Genomic DNA, 22,151 nt, shown 5'->3' with positions numbered 1-22,151 from the left:
AGAAAAACAACGAATGACATGCTTTTTAGGTCATTTGAGCTCTTTGGGGGTCATATAGCTAGTCCCTTTCAGAAAACCAATTTCACACAATGCAAACGGAGAGGCAAAGCTACAGTAATTGCAATAATGCCACATGCAGTGCTGTAGCTGTGTTGGCCCCAGGATATTACAGAGATAAGGGGGGTGAGGTAATATCTTTAATTGGACCAATTTCTGTTGGTTAGAGAGAGGAGCTTACAGAAGAGCTCTGTGTAAGCTCTAAAGCTTATCTCTTTCACCAACAGAAGTTGGTCCAATAAAAGGTATTACCTCATCCACCTTGTCTCTCTAATAATGCCACAGACACTTCATTTCTCCTTCATATTCTTAGGGCCCAGTCCTGCTCCCAGTGAGAAGTTTTCCATTTACTTGGGAGCTGACTGGGCCCTTGGTTTGCATATAGTACATATGTTTTCTCACACACAAAAATTCTTCCTTTTGAAAAGCAACAGATGTAAAAGCTTTGTGACTAAAACTCAGAGATCCCAGGTTCTTATTGCCCCTTACACTTACCATGCCCCTAAATATGCAAAACCCAGTTGCAAGGATGAGATATATAGCCAGCATTAGATCTAGTGGTCTTCTCAGGAGTCCTTTCTTCTGGACTTTCTGAACCACCTACAATACAATATAGGGTTAAGAGTAGATCATAAATTCTACATTAAATGTATTTAATTTCAAATCTGTCTCTAAAGAAAGTTAAGGTGGTGAAACACCCTGATAGGAGCCAGTTGGACAACATCTGCTCTCAGCTACTGTAATGTAAATGCAGAGTCACTCTATTGATTTGAGTGTATAAGTGGGAGCAGCAGCATTTCTGTATATAATGATGTAACAATGTTACAATGATATAACAGAAAGCAGAATCAGGCCCCTACCATTCAAAGTTAAAGCTAACCCACACTTTAAGAAGATTCTCTAATGGTCCACCTGAGTGAGGATCAGTGTCAATCTTCATGTTGAATGGCTTATCTTTCATCAGTCAGTGACACTTTACATGGTCATTTACACAAAGATAATAAAATGGCTTCCTCATACCCACACTAGCTCCACTGAGTATTTTACATATGCCCATTTTATTTCTAAAAACCATAGCGCATACCCATTTACGTGGGCTCATAAGAAAATGTATTATATAATCATAAATACATATCCAATATTTACTTATCAAGTGGCTGACTAAGAGAGGAAGGATGGCCCAGTGGCTAAAGTGGTAGCCTAGGACACTGGAGACCCAGTTTCATTTCCCTATTCTGACACAGACTTCCTATGAGATGCTGGGCAAGTTGCTTCGTTGTCATAAGCCTCTGTTCTCTTGCTATAAAACTGAGATGATCCCTCCCTCAGAGGAATGTTGTGGGGGTAAATATGTGAGGCATGCTGATGTAATGGAAGCTGTATAAGTACCTCAGATTAAAAAATGGTTTGGGGCAATTGCGAGAGCTCACTCACTGCAGAGTTTTCACTCAAACCTTCATTCCGGGATGCATTTTTTTTTCACCATTATGCACTCTTGCCCAACATACACACCAGATGCAATCTCCTTGCAATTGAGCGAACAAGTCATCTTCTTCATTTAAAAGCACTGCATTTATATGACTCACTCATTTCCACTTCCCTTTTGAATGATAATCCATGCATTGATAGGCACACAACAAAAAGACCTCCTACAAAACGGATTTCCTTATTATATATTATTGCATTACTGTCTCAAAATATGTTGTACAATGACATAATTATAAATATTCATGTTCAAATGACAGAACAGAAGAAAGTATTTTCCAGGCAAAACTCCTAAGCAAGGACTACAGAATTTGGCTCATAGTTTAACAAAAATTAAAAACACTTCCTATATGTAGGGCTGTTTACTTCATAAAATTGTTAAAACGAGTAAATTTTCAGAAACAGATCTCTGAGGCAGTTCTGCTGTGTCCTCTTCTTGCTTCCTCATGCTAGATCACTAGGTAGGCTCATGTGAGTAAGACAAGTATGATTTAGACCTGTGTTACACTACAACAGTGTTTCCCAAACCTGGGACGCCGCTTGTGTAGGAAAAGCCCCTGGCGGGCCGGGCCGGTTTGTTTACCTGCCGCGTCCGCAGGTCCGGCCGATCGCGGCTCCTACTGGCCGCGGTTCGCTGCTCCAGGCCAATGGGAGCTGCTGGAAGCGACGCGGGCCGAGGGACGTACTGGCCGCCGCTTCCAACAGCTCTCATCGGCCTGGAGCAGCGAACCGCGGCCAGTGGGAGCCGCGCTCGGCCGGACCTGCGGACGCGGCAGGTAAACAAACCGGCCCGGCCCGCCAGGGGCTTTCCCTACACAAGCAGCGTTCTAAGTTTGGGAAACACTGCTCTATAATATTTAAGGTATCAAAGCCTGCTACTATAGGAGTGTTTACAATGTCACAGGCAAAGAATGTGTTTAACCCAATAGTATTAATGGGAAAAACAAGGGAGTAATGTTACAAATACTTTTAAGGTGGAACTATAAAAGAATAATTGTAAAGTCAATGGATTGTTTCCATTTTACTACTGCGCAAAGGCTGAACTTTAAATGTATATGTTACACCTTTTTCTAAAAGGAAACAGTAACCTGACATACATATTTATGAGTGACACGAAACCACAGCCCTGTGTTATATACAGAGCAGTTAGAATGATTAGCCAAGGTGACAATGAGGACAAACCTACCCAATAGAACTTGTCTGTTAAGTTTCTATAGGGATACTGAGAACTCATGCCTTTTCTGTACAGTATGTATATATTTACATAAAGGCAATGCAAATGTAAAGCTCTAAAGAAAGTAGAAAGATAGGCCAACACATTGTGCAAAGGCTTAGTGCTGGACTGAAATACCTTGTCTACTGAGTTATTGTGCCCATCTTTCTCTTTTTAATACAGCAAAGTCATACCAATGTACCCTGACATGAATTAAATGCAACAACAGCTCCTGTCAGGTCAAAGTTGATCCACTGCTGGCTTCCCTTCTGCTGAAAACAACAAACCAACTCCTCACAAGTCTTGCTGGCGCTGCTGTTTTGTATGTCAGAAGAGAGTCTGCAGGTGCAATTAGAATTTTCTCCCAATTCCCTAATCCATGCTGAGTGCCTTGTTTGGGGCACCTCCCAGGCTCAGGCTCTAAGGGCTCAGAACAATCTACTAGTGTCAACAGGCTGAATGCAACAAAACCGGTCCCACCAGAATTCGTGTGCAAAGCTGAATTTATGCTTTGCCCTCCATCTCATTAACTTTTCCTGAACTTAAATTACTTGAGACTGTTCCCTGAGTTACTAGTACATTTATAGACCTATCCACCAAGCCCTGTAAATACCGTATTACAGCTCAGTTTGATTCTAAACTGTGGCATAACGCCCCCATGCCTCTATGCTTTGAAAACAACTGAAGCTTGTCTGTTATCCAAGTGTATGTATTTAACTGGTTTGTAGTAAGTCTATAACAATGAATGGCTTACGCGACACTATATAAATTGATTCCAATAATGTTTTCATGTAAGTACTTTGTATATATTTGTACATTTTTAAGAACTATCATGCCATTTGTTTCCTAACTCCCTTATTGTCTCTATATAACGCTAGTTCAAAAATTAAAATTGGATTTTCAAGCTGATTGTAAATATTTAAAAGATCTGCTGAAAAGGGGCCAAATCCTTGTAGGATTTAGTATGGTTAATTGTTAATTAAACAAATCAGTATTAATAACACACAACTATTTTCTGAAAACTAGATTGCATTTAGGATTGCCTAAAATATTACAATTGGTTTTATTTCATTTTCTACAGAATTTTGAAGTACACAGTTACTAAACATAAGTATGTGTGCTAGATTCTCAACTATTCTTGTCTTCTACAGATCATAAATTAGCTATGAAGATGTAGTTCTATTTTCCCACAGGAAAGGCAATTTCATGAAAAAAATCTAAAGCATGGATGAAAAGATTCTATATTTAGAATTACACTGAGGACTTATGATGACCTTCAGAGAATAGAAACTAAAAGGCTCAATTTTTACATACAAAAGAGCTGTTCAGTAAAACCTGAAATTAAAAAAAGTGTTTAGAACACCTGCTTTCCATGCATTTGCCTTTTTTGAACAAAATTTTTTAAAAGTTAAGCTTGATTGAAACATGCATTAATGTGACACATTAAATCTGGTTAACAAAGTAGTAGTGATTACCAATCTCATAAACATAAGAAGCTTGGCCATGCTTCTGCAAATGAGCTACCATATTTTAGCTATAGGCAGCAATTTCTGTACAGTTCTTGGGGCTAGGAGGGCAAATCGAAACCTTTATCCATCTCTACGCAAACACCATACTAATACATGTTGTTACATAAGAAGCAACCATCAACATGACCAAACAGCACTTTGGTCCAGATAGCTTGACTCTATCCCATTTTTATGCCTTTCATTAGATTTCTGAGGGTTCTGTTTACATATTACTCAAATCCTCTCTACAGTTTCAGTTTGGATGATTCACTGAGCTTTCCCCTATCTGGCTTCCATGGAAATGAATCCTAATTTATAAGGCAAAAGCTATTCAGAAGTGCCTCCTTTACTGCAATAGAACCATTATTGATGGGTCTTTCACAAGCTTCTTGAAAATCTTCCAGTGCATCTTCTTCAACTATTGTGTCCTGCAAGATCACCTGTACACAGAGAGCCTGTTAGATTTCTGAATGTTCAGAGGTAGGACCTGTCTCCTATTATCCATATATATGGTGCCTACCACAAAATGGACCTGTCTGAGGCCTCAGGATGCTTTTGTAATACAAATACTATTAATACATTATATGTTGACGCTCAGAATGGGTTTGGAATGTGCTCTGGCAGTAAGCCTGGCTCCCTCTAGCCACAAATAGCTAAACATCATGTCATTCTTTGCTCTACTTTTCAGATAACCTTTTTTCTCAATGCATGAAATTGTGCATAAACAAATGTTGCATATTGTGGCTGCCCAACTAATCCTATTGTTGCCCAATTACAGAGTCCTAGGGAAAAGGTCTAGCTAGTTTGTGAGTAGACACCATTCCTGCAGATGAAGATGATTGTAAAAATGAGCTTTGGATAGGTGTAAGGTGGGTAACACAAAATCACTTCCTTACTACCTAACATGATAATATATCTCAGCTATAAAACGCAATAGCAAGCAATGCAAAGATTTTAAAAAGCAAGCAGGTGTTCAATGATATGAAATCTCACAATATCTACATAATATCTGTAGTTATATAGCACCTTTATCTTAATATCATAAGGAGCTTTACAAAGCTGGGGAAGTATCACTATCCATGTTTTATAGATGGGGAAACTGAGGCACTGGGACTATAAAGGTCATACATTGAGGCCAAGTCTATGTTACAAACTTACGTCAGTAAAACTATGTAAAAAAAATCCATACCCCTGAGCGATACAGTCATACCTACCTAAACCCTGGTGTGGACAGCACTATGTCAGCAGGAGGGCTTCTCCTATTGACATAGCTACTGTCTCTGGCAGAGGTGGATTAACTATACTGACAGGACGTGCTCTCCCGTCAGCGTAGTAGCACCTTCACTGAAGCACTACCGTGCACCACTGCTGCGTTTTAAGCGTAGATCTGCCCTGAGTAAATGGTAGTCAGGAACAGAATATACACATCCTCACCCGTAGTCCTTCACTCTAACCACCTAATCAACTTGCTTCCCTCTGCACTCCACAATTAAACTAACTAAAATATTATCTTATATGAAGAATGTGGCAGGGATGTTTTTGTTGTGCCTGCATGATCCTCCATCAATCTCCATTACAAACATAATAAATCATTACAGTGCACTCCACTAAAACTCTGCAGGAATAATGAGCACATTTTTAGTCTTTTTAATGCTATTAGTACAGTAGTTTACATTTAATACAGTAACATTACCTTGACGGGAGTATTGTAAGTCACTGAAGGATGATTATAGATTCTGAACCCAGCCCATATAGGAAGACAAATATATGGTACATTTAAGAAAGAAGCAGGACACATTCTTGCTCCATATTTACCTATTAAAAGAAATAATCATAAAACATGTGAAGAATTTGTATACTAACTCTATATGGAGAAAATTACAGCATATCTGATGGAGCATCCACACCAAACAGCTACGATAATGCTGGATGTAAAAAGCTTTTTAAATGCTTGCAACCCAGCATACAAATCTGGTGGAAAAGCCTGTGCTGGCAAATGGAAGAGCCACACACAAGCAGGTAACAACTAGATACAGTATGGTGTGTTGTTTCAAAGATGAGATTTTCTGTTTGTGACAGCCAGCTGCCTCAGCCACTGACCTCTTTGCTACATACCCACAGGGATGGAAGAGCTCCGAACGCTGTTAATACAACCTGCTCTAGATAAAGGCATCTTCCACAAAAGAAAAACTGACACTTTTAAGTCTGATATTATGCTCTGCTTACTAAATCTTGGTTTCTAATGCAGGGCAGTGACAATGCTTGGAAAAAGGGTCACAAAAAAAACCCCAAAAAATTCTGGCCCAGATCCTCAGCTGCTATAAATCAGGGGAGACTGTGCTTTTTATATCAGCTGAGGATCTGGTCAAAATCAGTGTCAGAGAGGACTCCCTGAAAATCAGAGATCTTGAGCTTGTATAGGAGAGAGGTGAAGAGCTTCTGTGTGGACTGATCAGGCTGAACCATGAATGCTCCATCCTAGCTATAAATACCTGAGCTGAGATTTTCAAAGCCAACTAATGGTTGTAAACACATTAACATTAATTTATGGCAGTAGTGTGTCTAACCTCCCTCTCCCCCATTCATCTTTGAAAAATCATAATGTTAGGCTTTTTGCCAGAAGGAAATCATTTATTTATGTAAGAAAAGTTTAAAGCACTTCAAGTTAACAATTGCATGACATAAACATGATTTAATAACAACTTCTCAAGCCCCAGCAGCTGTAAATTCATTTGTCCAAAAGTGCCTTTGGATGCCTTTTGCCTGACCCTTGACATCGGTACTGTAAAGCAACAAGTGCGCTTTATGCTAATCCGTAAATGAACAATTTTTAAACACTAATAACAAACAGATATAGTTGTTTTCTCATATCCCAAAATAAACCACATTAAGTCAATGAGAATCTTTCTATTGACTTGTGTGCTTTGGATCAGGGCCTTATTGCCGATAGCAAAATAAGATGATAAACTTTTTCTTGTCGGCATGGAATGGTAAATCCACACACTTCCCAAAGTAAAAAAATCCTTGGTATCTGGTTAACTGATCTGTTTATATTCCTGAAGTCCCTCCAAAGTTATATTAAAGTAAGGAGCAATATACTATATTTTGGTTATGAGATTAGGTAGCCTTATTTTTTATTAACCCCGTATAGGAAGTAGAAAACAAAACAATTTTCATGCTTCACATGGGAAAGTTGCTTATATGAATTATCTCCTTACCCACAATAGTTCCAGGCATAAAGACAATAATGCTCATGACAATGGATCCTAACCAGTATAGGCCAATGGTTCTGTAACTTTCTCTGAAACAGAAATAATTGATTTAATGCACCATCCCTAGAACATTACTGTCAAAAACTGCCCTCAGAGATTATACTGATTTCTGCTGGTAGCATCTTAAGAGAGAAGGCTGAGATCCTCAAAGGTATTTAGGTGCCTAGCACCCTTTGAAGATCTGGGCCTAATGTGGTGGTGAATGGTGGACACAGAGGAGTGATAGAAACAAACCTATGGGGGGAAACTCTGCATTTTTGTGTATAAACAAGATAATTATATGAGCAATATGGGATTGTATGTTTAATTCCCTGTTTTGTGGGAGGTGTTACTCACAGAAGGGCTGAGTGGGCACCTGTTGCACAAGGCTTTGAAAATAATTTGCTTTAATGCTTGTGTTACCAGAAGGTTGATGTTTCAAAACAGTATATTTTGAAATATTTTCCCCTGCAATGTGCATTTAAATAATTATTTTCTTTAACTCTTTCCACAAGAGTAAGCAACATAAGACTCTTATATTCCAGAAATTATTACTACCTCTTTATCTACACAGTACTTCCAGGTAGAAATGAAAGAAAGAAGACCATGTAGTCTTGACCAAGACACTGTTCTGCTCTCTTGAAATAATGATACCATGGAGTCTGAACATGCATTCTCTTTAGGATTTCCACTTTCTGGTTAGCTAATATAAATTGTACAAATGCACTGTGTTTTGCTCTGTACAGTAAATCTTCCAGATAAAAGTCATGGTAGAATTTTTATTCTGCTGCCTACATCAAGTTCAGCAATAATTAATAAAACCAACACCATCAACAAAACACTCATTAACCAAACTAGTTAACTGTGTCCATTTTGAATTATAGTGCAAAGGCGAGAGAACCCAGGTTCTTTATTGGCTCCCCCTTGTGCATCTGAAACAAGGGCCAAATCCAGTTGTGATCTAACTCTGCAGAGAGTAATGGAATTTCAGTAGGGCTTAATTTGGCCCAAGGAATTTACACAGCACAAAATACTATTTAAAAAACTCAAACATCTAAACATTGCAAAACCACAGGAAATGAATTTCCTTTGTGGCTTACACAGGGGTGTGGAAAGCTAAACAAATGGTACACAAACATCAGACTGACTTACTCCCACGAAATAGCTGCCACCATTAAGAGATACATCAGATAATGCACAGAGCCATCCCAATAGCAGATCACATGGCCATAAGCAGTGTTCAGATGAGGCTCGCCCTAAAGAAAATGGATTTTAAAACAGTGCAATGGCAAAGGAGATTCAATAAACCTTAGAAGTGTATTAAGAATAGCAGGTAAACAGGCTGGAGTAAAGTGACTGGTGTTCATTCAGTCTAGGGATCCATTTTTTCCTGGCTGTCAACTCTCATGTTAGCCTTTTTCCAGTCATTCGGGACCTCGCCCGATCGCCATGAGTTTTCAAAGATAATGGCCAATGGCTCTGCAATCACATCCACCAACTCCTTTAGCACCCTCGGATGCAGTGCATCTGTCCCCATGGACTTGTGCTCGTCCAGCTTTTCTAAACAGTCCTGAACCACTTCTTTCTCCACAGAGGGCTGGTCACCTCCTCCCCATACAGTGCAGCCCAGTGTAGTAGTCTGGGAGCTGACCTTGTTCGTGAAGACAGAGGGAAAAAAGCATTAAGTACCTTAGCTTTTTCCACATCCTCTGTCACTAGGTTGCCTCCCCCATTCAGTAAGGGTCCCACACTTTCCCTGATCTTCTTCTTCTTGCTAACATACCTGTAGAAACCCTTCTTGTTACTCTTAACATCTCTTGCTAGCTGCAACTCCAAGTGTGATTTGGCCTTCCTGATTTCACTCCTGCATGCCTGAGCAATATTTGTCCCTCCCTGGTCATTTGTCCAATCTTCCACTTCTTGTAAGCTTCTTTTTTGTGTTTAAGATAAGCAAGGATTTCACTGTTAAGCCAGGCTGGTTGCCTGCCATATTTACTATTCTTTCTACACATCAGGATGATTTGTTCCTGCAATCTCAATAAGGCTTCTTTAAAATACAGCCAGCTCTCCTGGACTCCTTTAAAAAGGGGAAGAAAGAGGATCTGGGGAACTACAGGCCAGTCAGCCTCACCTCAGTCCCTGGAAAAATCATGGAGCAGGTCCTCAAGGAATCAATTTTGAAGCACTTCGAGGAGAGGAAAGTGATCGGGAACAGTCAGCAGGGATTCACCAAGGGCAAGTCATGCCTAACTAACCTAATTGCCTTCTATGATGAGATAAGTGGCTCTGTGGATGAGGGGAAAGCAGTGGACGTGTTATTCCTTGACTTTAGCAAAGCTTTTGATAATGTCTCCCACAGTATTCTTGCCAGCAAGTTAAAGAAGTATGGGCTGGATGAATGGACTATAAGGTGGATAGAAAGCTGGCTAGATCATCAGGCTCAACGGGTAGTGATCAATGGCTCCATGTCTAGTTGGCAGCCGGTATCAAGCGGAGTGCCCCAAGGGTCGGTCCTGGGGCCGGTTTTATTCAATATCTTCATTAATGATCTGGAGCAGAGATGGGCAAACTATGGCCCATGGGCCACATCCGGCCTGCGGGACCGTCCTGCCTGGCCCCTGAGCTCCTGACCCGGGAGGCTAGCCCCCGGCTCCTCCCCTGCTGTTCCCCCTCCCCCGCAGCCTCAGCTCACTTGCTCCGCCGCCAGCGCAATGCTCTGGGTGGCGGGGCTGTGAGCTCCTGGGGCAGCGCAGCTGCAGAGCCGGGCCTGACCCAGTGCTCTGAGCTGCGTGGTGGTGGTTGTGGGGGCGGTGGCATGGCCCGGCTCCAGCCGGCTGGTGCGGCTGTAGCGCTGCCAGCCACTGGTGCTCCAGGCAATGCGGTAGGGGGGCAGGGAGCAGGGGGGGTTGGATAGAGGGCAGGGGAGTTCGGGGTGGTGGTCAGGGGGCGGGGGTGTGGATAGGGTCGGGGTGAGGGAAATAGGGGGTTGAATGGGGGCAGGGGTCCCGGGGGGGCAGTCAGGAAGGAGTGGGGGTTGGATGGTGCGGCCGGGGGCAGTCAGGGTCAGGTGTTCCTGGGGCAGTCAGGGGACAGGGAGCAGGGGCGGGTGGATGGGGTAGGGGTCCCGGGGAGGCCATCAGGAATGAGACCAGGGGTTGGATGGGGCGGCAGGGGGCAGTCAGGGACGGGAGTCCGGGGGCGGTCAGGGGACAGGGAGTGGGGGTGTGTGGATGGGGCAGGAGTCCTGGGGGGGGCGTCTGGGAACAGGGGGGGTTGGATGGGGCAGGAGTCCCGGGGGGGGGGCAGATAGCAGGTGGGGGCCGGGCCACGACCCCCGCCCCTAACCGGCCCTCCATACAATTTCCGAAACCAGATGCGGCCCTCAGACCAAAAAGTTTGCCCGCCCCTGATCTGGAGGATGGCGTGGATTGCGCCCTCAGCAAGTTTGCAGATGACACTAAACTGGGAGGAGTGGTAGATACGCTGGAGGGTAGGGATAGGATATAGAGGGATTTAGACAAATTAGAGGATTGGGCAAAAAGAAATCTGATGAGGTTCAGCAAGGACAAGTGCACTGCAAAGACTAGGGACCGAGTGGCTAGGCAGCAGTTCTGCGGAAAAGGACCTAGGGGTTACAGTAGACGAGAAGCTGGATATGAGTCAACAGTGTGCCCTTGTTGCCAAGAAGGCTAACAGCATTTTGGGCTGTATAAGTAGAAGCATTGCCAGCAGATCGAGGGACATGATCATTCCCCTCTATTTGGCATTGGTGAGGCCTCATCTGGAGTACTGTGTCCAGTTTTGGGCCCCACACTACAAGAAGGATGTGGAAAAATTGGAAAGAGTCCAGCAGAGGGCAACAAAAATGATTAGGGGGCTGGAGCACATGACTTATGAGGAGAAGATGAGGGAACTGGGATTATTTAGTCTGCAGAAGAGAAGAATGAGGGGGGATTTGATAGCTGCTTTCAACTACCTGAAAGGGGGTTCCAAAGAGGATGGATCTAGACTGTTCTCAGTGGTACCAGATGACAGAACAAGGAGCAATGGTCTCAAGTTGCAGTGGGGGAGGTTTAGGTTGGATATTAGGAAAAACTTTTTCACTAGGAGGGTGGTGAAGCACTAGAATGGGTTACCTAGGGAGGTGGTGGAATCTCCTTCCTTAGAGGTTTTTAAGGTCAGGCTTGACAAAGCCCTGGCTGGGATGATTTAGTTGGGGATTAGGTCCTGCTTTGAGCAGGGGGTGGACTAGATGACCTCCTGAGGTCCCTTCCAACCCTGATATTCTATGATTCTATGTTTCAAGGCATCCATATCATTATCTGGAGTTAGGATGAAATAACTTCCATATAGACACACCCTTTAGAGCAGGGATCGGCAACCTTTGGTACCCGGCCCATCAGGAAAATCCGCTGGCGGGCCAGGACGGTTTGTTTACCTGCAGTGTCCGCAGGTTTGGACAATCGCAGTTCCCACTGGCCGCGGTTTGCCGTTCCAGGCTAACGGGGGCTGTGCGAAGCGGCGCGGGCTGAGGGATGTGCTGGCCGCCGCTTGCCACAGCTCCCATTGGCCTGGAACAGTGAACCGCGGCCAGTGGGAGCCACGATCGGCCGAACCTGCAGATGCTGCAGGTAAAGAAACCGTCCTGACCCGCCAGTGGATTTCCCTGACGGGCCGCATGCCATAGGATGCTGATCCCTGCTTTATAGTATTGCAAAATTAGGTGCATTCTGGTGGGGAGGGTATGCCTTGCTCTTCAGTATTTGGGGACACAGTACTGAAACAGCAATCATTGCTCTGCAACGTTATGGGAAATTCCTGTTTCTAAAAAAAAATGATGTTCAAAAATCTGAAGTTATGACATATATATCAGTGATGAAATGTAAAGACAGTTTGATTTAATTAAGAAAGATATATTTAACAATCTAGAGATCCAACAATAGTGTTGAGCACATTAATGATGGTGATATTTAAGCTCATAGGGCCCAACTAATTTCTCTGAAGTCTATAGTCTTTTCAATTACACCAGTGAATGTTGGATCAGGCCCTCATTGTGCTATTTTTGGTGGACACTGAGATTCAGCAGGGAACAGATTCTGCTAACTTGATATCTGGCACTATCAGGTTTTTCACTCTATTTTGAAGTTCCTTTTATTTGGTTCCTTTTATTAAAAGGATTAAGCAAAAACACAAGATTCATTATTTTTCTTCTAGGCTAAGCTTACAGGTTTTGTAATATTTCACTTTAACTCTCCATTAATGACTGCTGAATTTCTATTGAGTTCTGCAGAAATGCATGCATTAACTAGTTCAGTAGAAATGTATGCATTAACTACACTAATGTCATAGAAGTCCACTATAACAGTATTATTGCAACTAAATGAAATAATAAACTGGGGCTTGAAGTCAATGAAAGCTTTATCAGTGACTTTAATGAGAGTAAAATCAAACCCAAGAAGATTCTTTTGGACACATTAAGTACTCTTATTTATATTATTAAGAGAAAAGCCAAATTGCAGTGGTACTTCATAGCCTATATGAAAACAAATAAATTACAGTATCTTCCTCTTCAATGTCCAAGGCATATGAAATAAATTATAATACTGAACTTCATATCCTGTTAACTTTCTAATGGCTTTTTTCTGCCAGGGGCATTTTTATAATAAAGCTTTTATTCAATCATCAATAGTAAAGATTTTAAATTCATAAGCTAAATGATTGTTTACCTCTTTCAAGTAGTAGGTCATGAATCCATCAATAATTCCATCCTGTTCAAGTCCTATTATAAGGTTCACTACACTGGTAAAAGCGAATACGGCATAAACTGTAGTAATATGAAAAGAAAAGAAGAAATTACTGTATATAAAAAGGCTTGCAAATCACAGACTGTCAATATATAGTCTGAAATATTAAACTGTTAAGAGATTAACATCTAACTGGGGGGAGATTTATCTGTTGTGAGGAAAACATCCAGATAGATATCTAAGGGACAATATAACTTGTTACTTAGCAATACCTAGTTTAAATATTTTAAGATACCAATATTTTGCCACAAAGTGTACTCTTCAAGATAGCTATACTTAATGACATGTACTCCATACATCCACATGCACAGCTCCTATTGACCTCAGTGGGTGATCGGCATCACATGAAGAGGACTGGACAGCCCTTAGAAACTATCATATAATGTAGACAACCTCAATTGCAAACATCTGCTCTTCCTTGAGGAAAACTGAACATTCCAGTTATACTCAGAAGAAAGAAGGGGAGGGGCTGGCAGAAAAAGGAAGGAAAATGTGACTTGCCCTTTCTGGGGTGGAGCAAGGTGAACCTGCTTTGCCATCATGAGCCATGACCACGTAGGAAACCTAGTCTGCAAGGTGCTCAGTGACTCCATAGGGAGTGCCTTTTATGAATTAAGAGTTGTCAGCACCACGCAACATACGCAGCACCTTGGAGGATAAAAGTGTATGGGTATGGGATGAGTAGCAGAGGGTAAAAATACACAGTAGGTATGGGCTATGGGCTCTGCCTGCAAGTTGTGGAGGGGTCTAGGGCTGGAACTTGAGGCAGCTAAATGAGCCAGTAGTTTTTCCTGTAGGTTGCCATATGGTGCTCCAGAATATAAGATTTCACTTAAAAAACAATTACATCTCCCCGGCCTTATGGTTGTGACAATAACCTTCAAATATGAAAAGAGTGTATTGATGCCGAGATGCTTGCCTGAGTCTTTGGACAGCCTAAAATGATAGCACTGAGAGGTGAGAACGACCCCGTTCATCACACTTCGGTGTTAACGCTGAAGCCTAGTGATGGTTATTAGATATTATTAGTGGAATATTTATTGTGTAAGAATGAAGAGAGATGATCAGATTATGACAATCTGTATTATCTAGGGGCAGCCAACCCTATGGAGCCCAATGGGGAATCCAAACCCCCTGCAGGGGCACAAACCCCAAAGAAGCCCACTGAGCTGAGTAGGAGAATGGGTCCCAATGAGGAAGAGCCAGGCCTGACATGTTCAGTAAGGTCCACTGTGTCGCCTGAGCTCCACCAAGGGGGAACAAAACTGAATGGGCCCAGCAGAGCATATTTTTAACCTTTCTACAGTCCACTGTGAGTATCTCATTTTGGCTTTCAAGTGGTGGAGTTGGTTTGTTGGCAGAGGCTGAAGATTAGCACTACCTTTCCCCTCATCCCCTATTTCAACCCCTGCTGAGCTCATTCAACTTCCAGTGGAAGTTGAAATCCACTTAGCACCCTACATCATCGGGCCCAAAGTCATTAAGAGGTTTCTATCAGGTTAAAGGCATGTTACCTTTCTATAGACACAAATGGTAACAGCCATAAAGTATGTCCACGTGAGATGTAACTTTCAAACCAATGAATAAATGCTTAATTAGCTTTGATTATACTAATACATACCATAAAAAAGTGGGTCTTTTGGAGGTTTTCTTTTGACCAGAGTACGGGCTACTAGAGCAACGAAAATCAGAATCAGGAATCCAACAGCTACAATTGCCCAGGAACTGAAATTATTAAAAAAAATAAGGAATTAAAAACAAGCGCTCACTTGCCCCCTTCAACTCTGCAGTTTTTCTTATCAGCTAACCTCAAAAGGATCACTTTTCAAAAGCAAAAGTGTACCCCCTTAATCTTAAATTAAATGCAATTACTAATGACAAATTTTGCTTTTTAAAATCCTTGCAGAGTTTACAATATTATACATTTTTACTGTTTCTCAGCACTTCCATGCCTTCTTGTTACATGTGATCATCTATAAAAAGAAAATACTAAAATAGCTTTATAAACAACTAGTCCAGAAAGCTAGCTTGTCAGACTAAATTCAGTTTCCATGCTGACATTAGCAAAAACTAAGACAAATAGGCTGTGAAAGTCATATATGCATAGATTTTTAGGTCAGAAAGGACCATTATGAACATGCCACAGAAAAGTACCTATCTGTGAAAGGACATGTTTGCAAAGTAAAATTACAAAAAAACAAATTGATCAGCTGGCCCGGAACTAGGGGTAGCATAGTGCAGTGCCCATCTATAAAAAGGGAAATAAAAACAACCCAGGAAACTACAGACCAGTTAGTTTAACTTCTGTGCCAGGGAAGATAATGGAGCAAGTAATTAAGGAAATCATCTGCAAACACTTGGAAGGTGGTAAGGTGATAGGGAACAGCCAGCATGGATTTGTAAAGAACAAATCATGTCAAACCAATCTGATAGCTTTCTTCGATAGGATAACGAGTCTTGTGGATAAGGGAGAAGCTGTGGATGTGATATACCTAGACTTTAGTAAGGCATTTGATACGGTCTCGTATGATATTCTTATCGACAAACTAGGCAAATACAATTTAGATGGGGCTACTATAAGGTGGGTGCATAACTGGCTGGATAACCGTACTAAGAGAGTTGTTATTAATGGTTCCCAATCCTGCTGGAAAGGCATAACGAGTGGGGTTCCGCAGGGGTCTGTTTTGGGACCGGCTCTGTTCAATATCTTCATTAACGACTTAGATATTGGCATAGAAAGTATGCTTATTAAGTTTGCGGATGATACCAAACTGGGAGGGATTGCAACTGCTTTGGAGGACAGGGTCATAATTCAAAATGATCTGGACAAATTGGAGAAATGGTCTGAGTTAAACAGGATGAAGTTTAACAAAGACAAATGCAAAGTGCTCCACTTAGGAAGAAAAAATCAGTTTCACACATAGAGAATGGGAAGAGACTGTCTAGGAAGGAGTAAGGCAGAAAGGGATCTAGGGGTTATAGTGGACCACAAGCTAAATATGAGTCAACAGTGTGATGCTGTTGCAAAAAAAGCAAACATGATTCTGGGATGTATTAACAGGTGTGTTGTGAGCAAGACACGAGAAGTCATTCTTCCGCTCTACTCTGCTCTGGTTAGGCCTCAGCTGGAGTATTGTGTCCAGTTCTGGGCACTGCATTTCAAGAAAGATGTGGAGAAATTGGAAAGGGTCCAGAGAAGAGCAACAAGAATGATTAAAGGTCTTGAGAACATGACCTATGAAGGAAGGCTGAAAGAATTGGGTTTGTTTAGTTTGGAAAAGAGAAGACTGAGAGGGGACGTGATAGCAGTTTTCAGGTATCTAAAAGGGTGTCATAAGGAGGAGGGAGAAAACTTGTTCACCTTAGCCTCTGAGGATAGAACAAGAAGCAATGGGCTTAAACTGCAGCAAGGGAGGTCTAGGTTGGACATTAGGAAAAAGTTCCTAACTGTCAGGGTGGTTAAACACTGGAATAAATTGCCTAGGGAGGTTGTGGAATCTCCATCTCTGAGATGGTTAGATAAATGTCTATCAGGGATGGTCTAGACAGTATTTGGTCCTGCCATGCGGGCAGGGGACTGGACTCGATGACCTCTCGAGGTCCCTTCCAGTCCTAGAATCTATGAATCTATGATAGCTCTGGGTTCAATTTCTGATTGCCAGGGACAGGAAATGCTATAGAAGTGTTCTCAGGCTCTGGAGAGAAGTGCTATGTGTGACTCATTGTGAATGCTTTGCAAATAGAGTTGATGGGTTCTGCAGGGAGGACCTCCTTTTCCATAAGGATGGGGGCCGTAATACAAGGCCTGGAGGATGCATATTAAAGGGTGTGTAAAGTGCTGGTGGGAAAATGATGGAATACTCAAGGCGCAGAGAGAAAAGAGGAAAACATTAGCCTCCCCAAGAAAAAAAAATATTTCAATAGAATTCATTTAAAATCTATTTACATCTCTAGATTGGCAAATTGTGCTAAATTCACTTTAGGACAGATTCTTGAGATCCATCCATCCCCTTTGCACTTATATACAAAATAATATGGGGAGAATTCGGTAAACCATAAGCAGGGCCGGCTCCAGGCATCAGCGAAGGAAGCAGGTGCCTGGGGCAGCCAATAGAAAGGGGCGGCACTCCGTCCGTTATTGGGGCGGCACGTCTGGGTCTGCAGTGGCAATTCAGCGGCGGGTCCTTCAGTCCCTCTCTTCCTCTTCGGCGGCATCTCAATCCGTTTTTTCTTCTTTCTCTTTTTTTTTTTTTCCGCCTCTTGGGGCGGCAAAAAAGCTAGAGCCGGCCCTGACCATAAGGTTTTGCAAAAAACGTATTTTGAATATTGGAGACATCCGGATATGGTTTCAGAAGATACACTAATTACAAGTCTGATTTTTCTCCTCAAGAAAATAAATTAGATAGTTATATTTAAACAATATGAAAACTGACAAGAAATTAAAAATTGTTTTACATTTCAGATTTGATCCTTCAATCTTAATTCTGCTATTCAGCCTTAGTGGATCTTGCATTAGATCTATTTACTGAGTAAAGATTGAAGGATTGAGTACTTCAGTTGTATAAAATGCAGACTTTCTGCACAATGGTGTGTACCTACTAGAAAGAAATATTGGCAATGAATCAAACATGCACTAACTTTTTAGAAATCTGCTCACTGAATATTTACAAAAACCTCTGAAGTACCTGGACCCTTCCAACCCAAACCAGCAACACAGTCTATTACGTGCACTGACTTTTTGAAAAACTTTTAGGCAGTGGAGCATACAGACATGTCTGATGCTAACTGGATCCCTACACTCCTTTAGTCCTGAAGTTTCTTAAGAGAGAGGCGACTCTTAAGATCCTTTTCTACATTTTAAATCAAAAGTTTATCTCAAGTTTTTGTAGAACTTTGTAAAACACTGGAAAGTCTTCAGGGACCTCTTATTGGGCACAGTTGAGGAAACTCTCCCTTGGATGATGAGATACAGAAAAATTGAAACTACTCCAGTGCAGTAAGACTTAGGACCTGATTCTTCACCCACTGATGTCAATAGCAAAACCCTTAACTGACTTCTATGGGGTGACCGTAGGCTCTGATGACTCTGGAACTGACTATGAATGGTGTGGTGACTTCCACAGTTTTGAAAGGGAAAAACCCTGAAGGATTTTTGTGGCTGGGCACAAAAACCCATTAAGAACGTATCCAGTCTGGCTTTGGATCTGCAGTTTCCAAAGAGAATTCCACCCAAGATCTCTCCTCCACCCCTTCCCACAGCCACAGTGCTGATACCTGAGAACTTGATATAGGATTTCTATGTCATCCCATGCCTCTTGTTTAATCTCACTGCTTTACCTGATGACAGGTTTCAGAGTGGTAGCCGTGTTAGTCTGTATCAGCAAAAACCACGAGGAGTCCTTGTGGTGCCTTAGAGACGAACAAATTTATTTGGGCATAAGCTTTCGTGGGCTAGAACCCACTTCATCAGATGCATGGAGTGGAAAATACAGGAGCAGATATAAATACATGGAAGGATGGGAGTTGCCTTACCAAGTGTGAGGTCAGTCTAACGAGACAATTCATTTAATAGCAGGATATCAAGGGAGGAAAAATAACTTTTGAAGTGGTAATGAGAGTGGCCCATTTCAGACAGTTGACAAGAAGGTGTGAAAAGCAACAGAGAGTCCTGTGGCACCTTTAAGACTAACAGATGTATTGGAGCATAAGCTTTCGTGGGTGAATACCCACTTCCTCAGACGCATGCGGATCCAGACTAACACGGCTACCCCTCTGAAGAAGGTGTAAGTAACAGTAGGGGGAAATTAGTATTGGGGAAATTAGGTTTAGGTTTTGTAATGACCCAACCACTCCTAATCTGATGGTGTCCAGTTTGCAAATTAATTCCAGTTCTGCAGTTTCAACAAAAAAACTTCAAAAACAGACTCCAACATGAAACTGCAGAACTGGAATTAATTTGCAAACTGGACACCATCAGATTAGGCCTGAATAAAGACTGAGAGTGGTTGGGTCATTACAAAACCTAAACTTAATTTCCCTAATACTAATTTCCCCCTACTGTTACTCACACCTTCTTGTCAACTGTCTGAAATGGGCCACTCTCATTACCACTTCAAAAGTTATTTTTCCTCCCTTGATGTCTTGCTATTAAATGAATTGTCTGGTTAGACTGACCTCACCGTTGGTAAGGCAACTCTCATCCTTTCATGTATTTTCCACTCCATGCATCTGATGAAGTGGGTTCTAGCCCACAAAAGCTTATGCTCAAATAAATGTGTTAGTCTCTAAGGTGCCACAAGGACTCCTCGTTGTTTTTGCTTTACCTGAGATATTTTGCCCCAACAAAGGACAACTTCTTGCTCCACCACCCCAGCCCGCTCCAGGGCCCCAGTGGTCAGCTCCCCAGGCCCAAACCCAGATCCCAGCTCTCAGCCTTTTGCACCCATTTCCGGCCTAAATCACTTGTCCTGGTCCCAGCTTAACCCCACCTCCCACCCCCAAGCTCTCAGCCTCCAACCCTCCTGGACTCAGCTCCCCCCGGGGCCTCAGCTCCCAGCCCGGGCGGCCTCGCCCGCCCACTCCCTTGGCGCCGGTTATTGTTGTACCTCGCTCGGGTCCACGTTTGTCCTTTCCATGCCCAACTTCTAAAAATACGCTGCGCAGTGAGACGCCTGGGAGCGCGCCCTGACTGCCCCCCCGGGCGCTCGGCTCCCCACTCCCAGCCCAGCCCGGGCGCACGGGGGACCCCCCCCCCCCCCGCGGCTCACCTGCTGCTGGCGGCTAAGAAGTTGAAGAAGTAAGTGACGGGGATGGCGGTGAGGGACAGGACGAAGACCCCGGTGGCAGCCGAGGCGCTCATCCCAGCAGCGGCCGCAGCAGCTCCGCTCACAGGGCGCTTCGCATGGTCAGAGACAATGGCCCAGCTCAGCGGTCCCCGGCCGAGCGCCGCTCTCTGCCCCTTAGACCTGCCCTGCGCGGCCGCGGCTCAGCCCGGCTGCGCCGCTCATCGCCCGCTGCTGGTGGGCAAAAGCCCCCGTCGCTGGCAGGCTGCGCGCCGCAAAGGTTAACGCCGCCCGCCGCGGCAGAAACTGGAGCCCCCCGTTGTTCTTCCAGCAGCAGTGACGGGACTGACAACTGCGGCTGCCTCGCTTCATTCCACAGCCGCCCGCCCGGGACTCTCCCTCCGCCCGGAGCCAGCGGCATGAGATCTATTGTGACCAGGCTGGCACGAGCGAGCCAAGAGCCATCATCACCCCCTGCTGCACATGGTCCCCTACGGCAGGGAGGCCGGGCTCTGGGGGATCAAGGCGGGGACGCCTGGAAACGTCACTGGTCTTCATCGTCCCGGGCTGGCTGCCCTTGCGAACTACTGCGGGGCGTTATTAGCTCAGTGGGCTGGAGCAAGGAGTCCCCAAGGAGAAAGTGAGTGTGCAAGGCAGTTGTTCCAGCTGTCGTGGTTAAAGAGCCACTTAGAACAGAGCCCTCTTCCCCTTTCTCCCCATGTTTGTAACAATCGGTATAGAAATCTTTTCACGTTCTTTTTTTTTTTTTAACAAAATGTGAGTAAAACCAGACTTGGGCTTGGACTTCAGCAGTGTTCTCGTTGAAGCACTGAATACAGGAAACTCACAAGCAAGCTCTCTGACTGGACTAGAAACAAAAGTGAAACCGACTTGCCTGTTTTCTTCCAGCAAGTTGAGTGAAGCACACAAAGGCCTTGTCTACACTACGAGAGTACTTCGATTTTAGTTAATTCGACTATGTGGAATCGATATTACTAAGTCGAACGTGTGTGTCCACACTAAGGACAGTAATTCGACTTTGTGAGACTTTGTGAGTCCACACTAACGGGGCAAGCGTCGACATTGGAAGCGGTGCACTGTGGGCAGCTATCCCACAGTTCCCGCAGTCCCCCCTGCCCATTGGAATTCTGGGTCGAGCCCCAAATGCCTTCTGGGTAAAAAAATGTGTCGAGGGTGCTTTTGGGCGCCTGTCGTCATCCGTCCGTCACTCAAGCCCTCCCTCCCTCCCTCCCTGAAAGCGCCGGCGGGAAATCAGTTCGCGCGCTTTTCTGATTACTGACAGCGCGGACGCCACAGCAGTGCGAGCATGGATCCCGCTGCGACCATCGCTGCAGTTGTGGCAGTTCTCAACGCCTCGCAGCTTCTCCTCCACCTGTACCAGAGGCAGCTGCAGATCAATCATGAGAGGAGGCTACGGCACTACCGTGACGGCATGAAGTCGGACACTAGCTCCGACCTCTCTGAGAACATGAGACCCAGCGCCCAGGACATCTCGCTGTCACTGGGTCTTGTTGATACTGTTGAACGGCGATTCTGGGCCCGTGAAACCAGCACGGAATGGTGGGACCGCATAGTGCTGCAGGTCTGGGATGAATCCCAGTGGCTGCGCAACTTTCGCATGCGGAAGGGGACTTTCCTCGAACTGTGTGAGTTGCTGTCCCCTGCCCTGAAGCGAAAGGACACCCGGATGCGGGCAGCCCTGACTGTCCAGAAGCGAGTGGCCATAGCCCTCTGGAAGCTCGCAACGCCAGACAGCTACCGGTCCGTCGCTAACCAGTTTGGCGTGGGCAAGTCTACCGTGGGGGTTGCTGTTATGCAAGTAGCCAGGGCAATCGTCAAGCTACTGCTATCTAAGGTAGTGACCCTGGGAAACGTGGAGCTCATCAGAGATGGCTTTGCCGAGATGGGATTCCCAAACTGCGGTGGGGCTATAGATGGGACTCACATCCCTATCCTGGCACCGGACCACCAGGCTAGCCAGTACATCAACCGGAAGGGCTACTTTTCCATGGTGCTGCAAGCACTGGTGG

The 22,151-nt window shown here is 43.9% G+C and overlaps 1 protein-coding gene across 1 annotated transcript in view; it reads right to left on the bottom strand.

Moving 5' to 3' along the window:
• TM6SF1 (transmembrane 6 superfamily member 1) overlaps positions 1 to 20,213 on the bottom strand; it is a 33,176-nt gene extending 12,963 nt beyond the window's left edge. The window contains exons 1-7 of the mRNA XM_065412159.1: positions 20,086 to 20,213; positions 14,940 to 15,043; positions 13,241 to 13,338; positions 8,667 to 8,770; positions 7,482 to 7,564; positions 5,957 to 6,078; positions 553 to 657 (exon numbers count right to left, since the gene is read on the bottom strand). Coding sequence (XP_065268231.1) covers positions 553 to 657; positions 5,957 to 6,078; positions 7,482 to 7,564; positions 8,667 to 8,770; positions 13,241 to 13,338; positions 14,940 to 15,043; positions 20,086 to 20,177 — 708 coding nt within the window. The 5' untranslated portion in view covers positions 20,178 to 20,213. The remainder of the gene's footprint in view (positions 1 to 552; positions 658 to 5,956; positions 6,079 to 7,481; positions 7,565 to 8,666; positions 8,771 to 13,240; positions 13,339 to 14,939; positions 15,044 to 20,085) is intronic.
• Positions 20,214 to 22,151: the final 1,938 nt, after the last annotated feature.

The sequence above is a fragment of the Emys orbicularis genome, chromosome 10, assembly GCF_028017835.1.
Source record: "Emys orbicularis isolate rEmyOrb1 chromosome 10, rEmyOrb1.hap1, whole genome shotgun sequence".
Classification (NCBI taxonomy): domain Eukaryota; kingdom Metazoa; phylum Chordata; order Testudines; family Emydidae; genus Emys; species Emys orbicularis.
The sequence above is the reverse complement of the archived record's forward strand: the minus strand, read 5'-3'. Positions and strand labels throughout refer to the sequence as shown.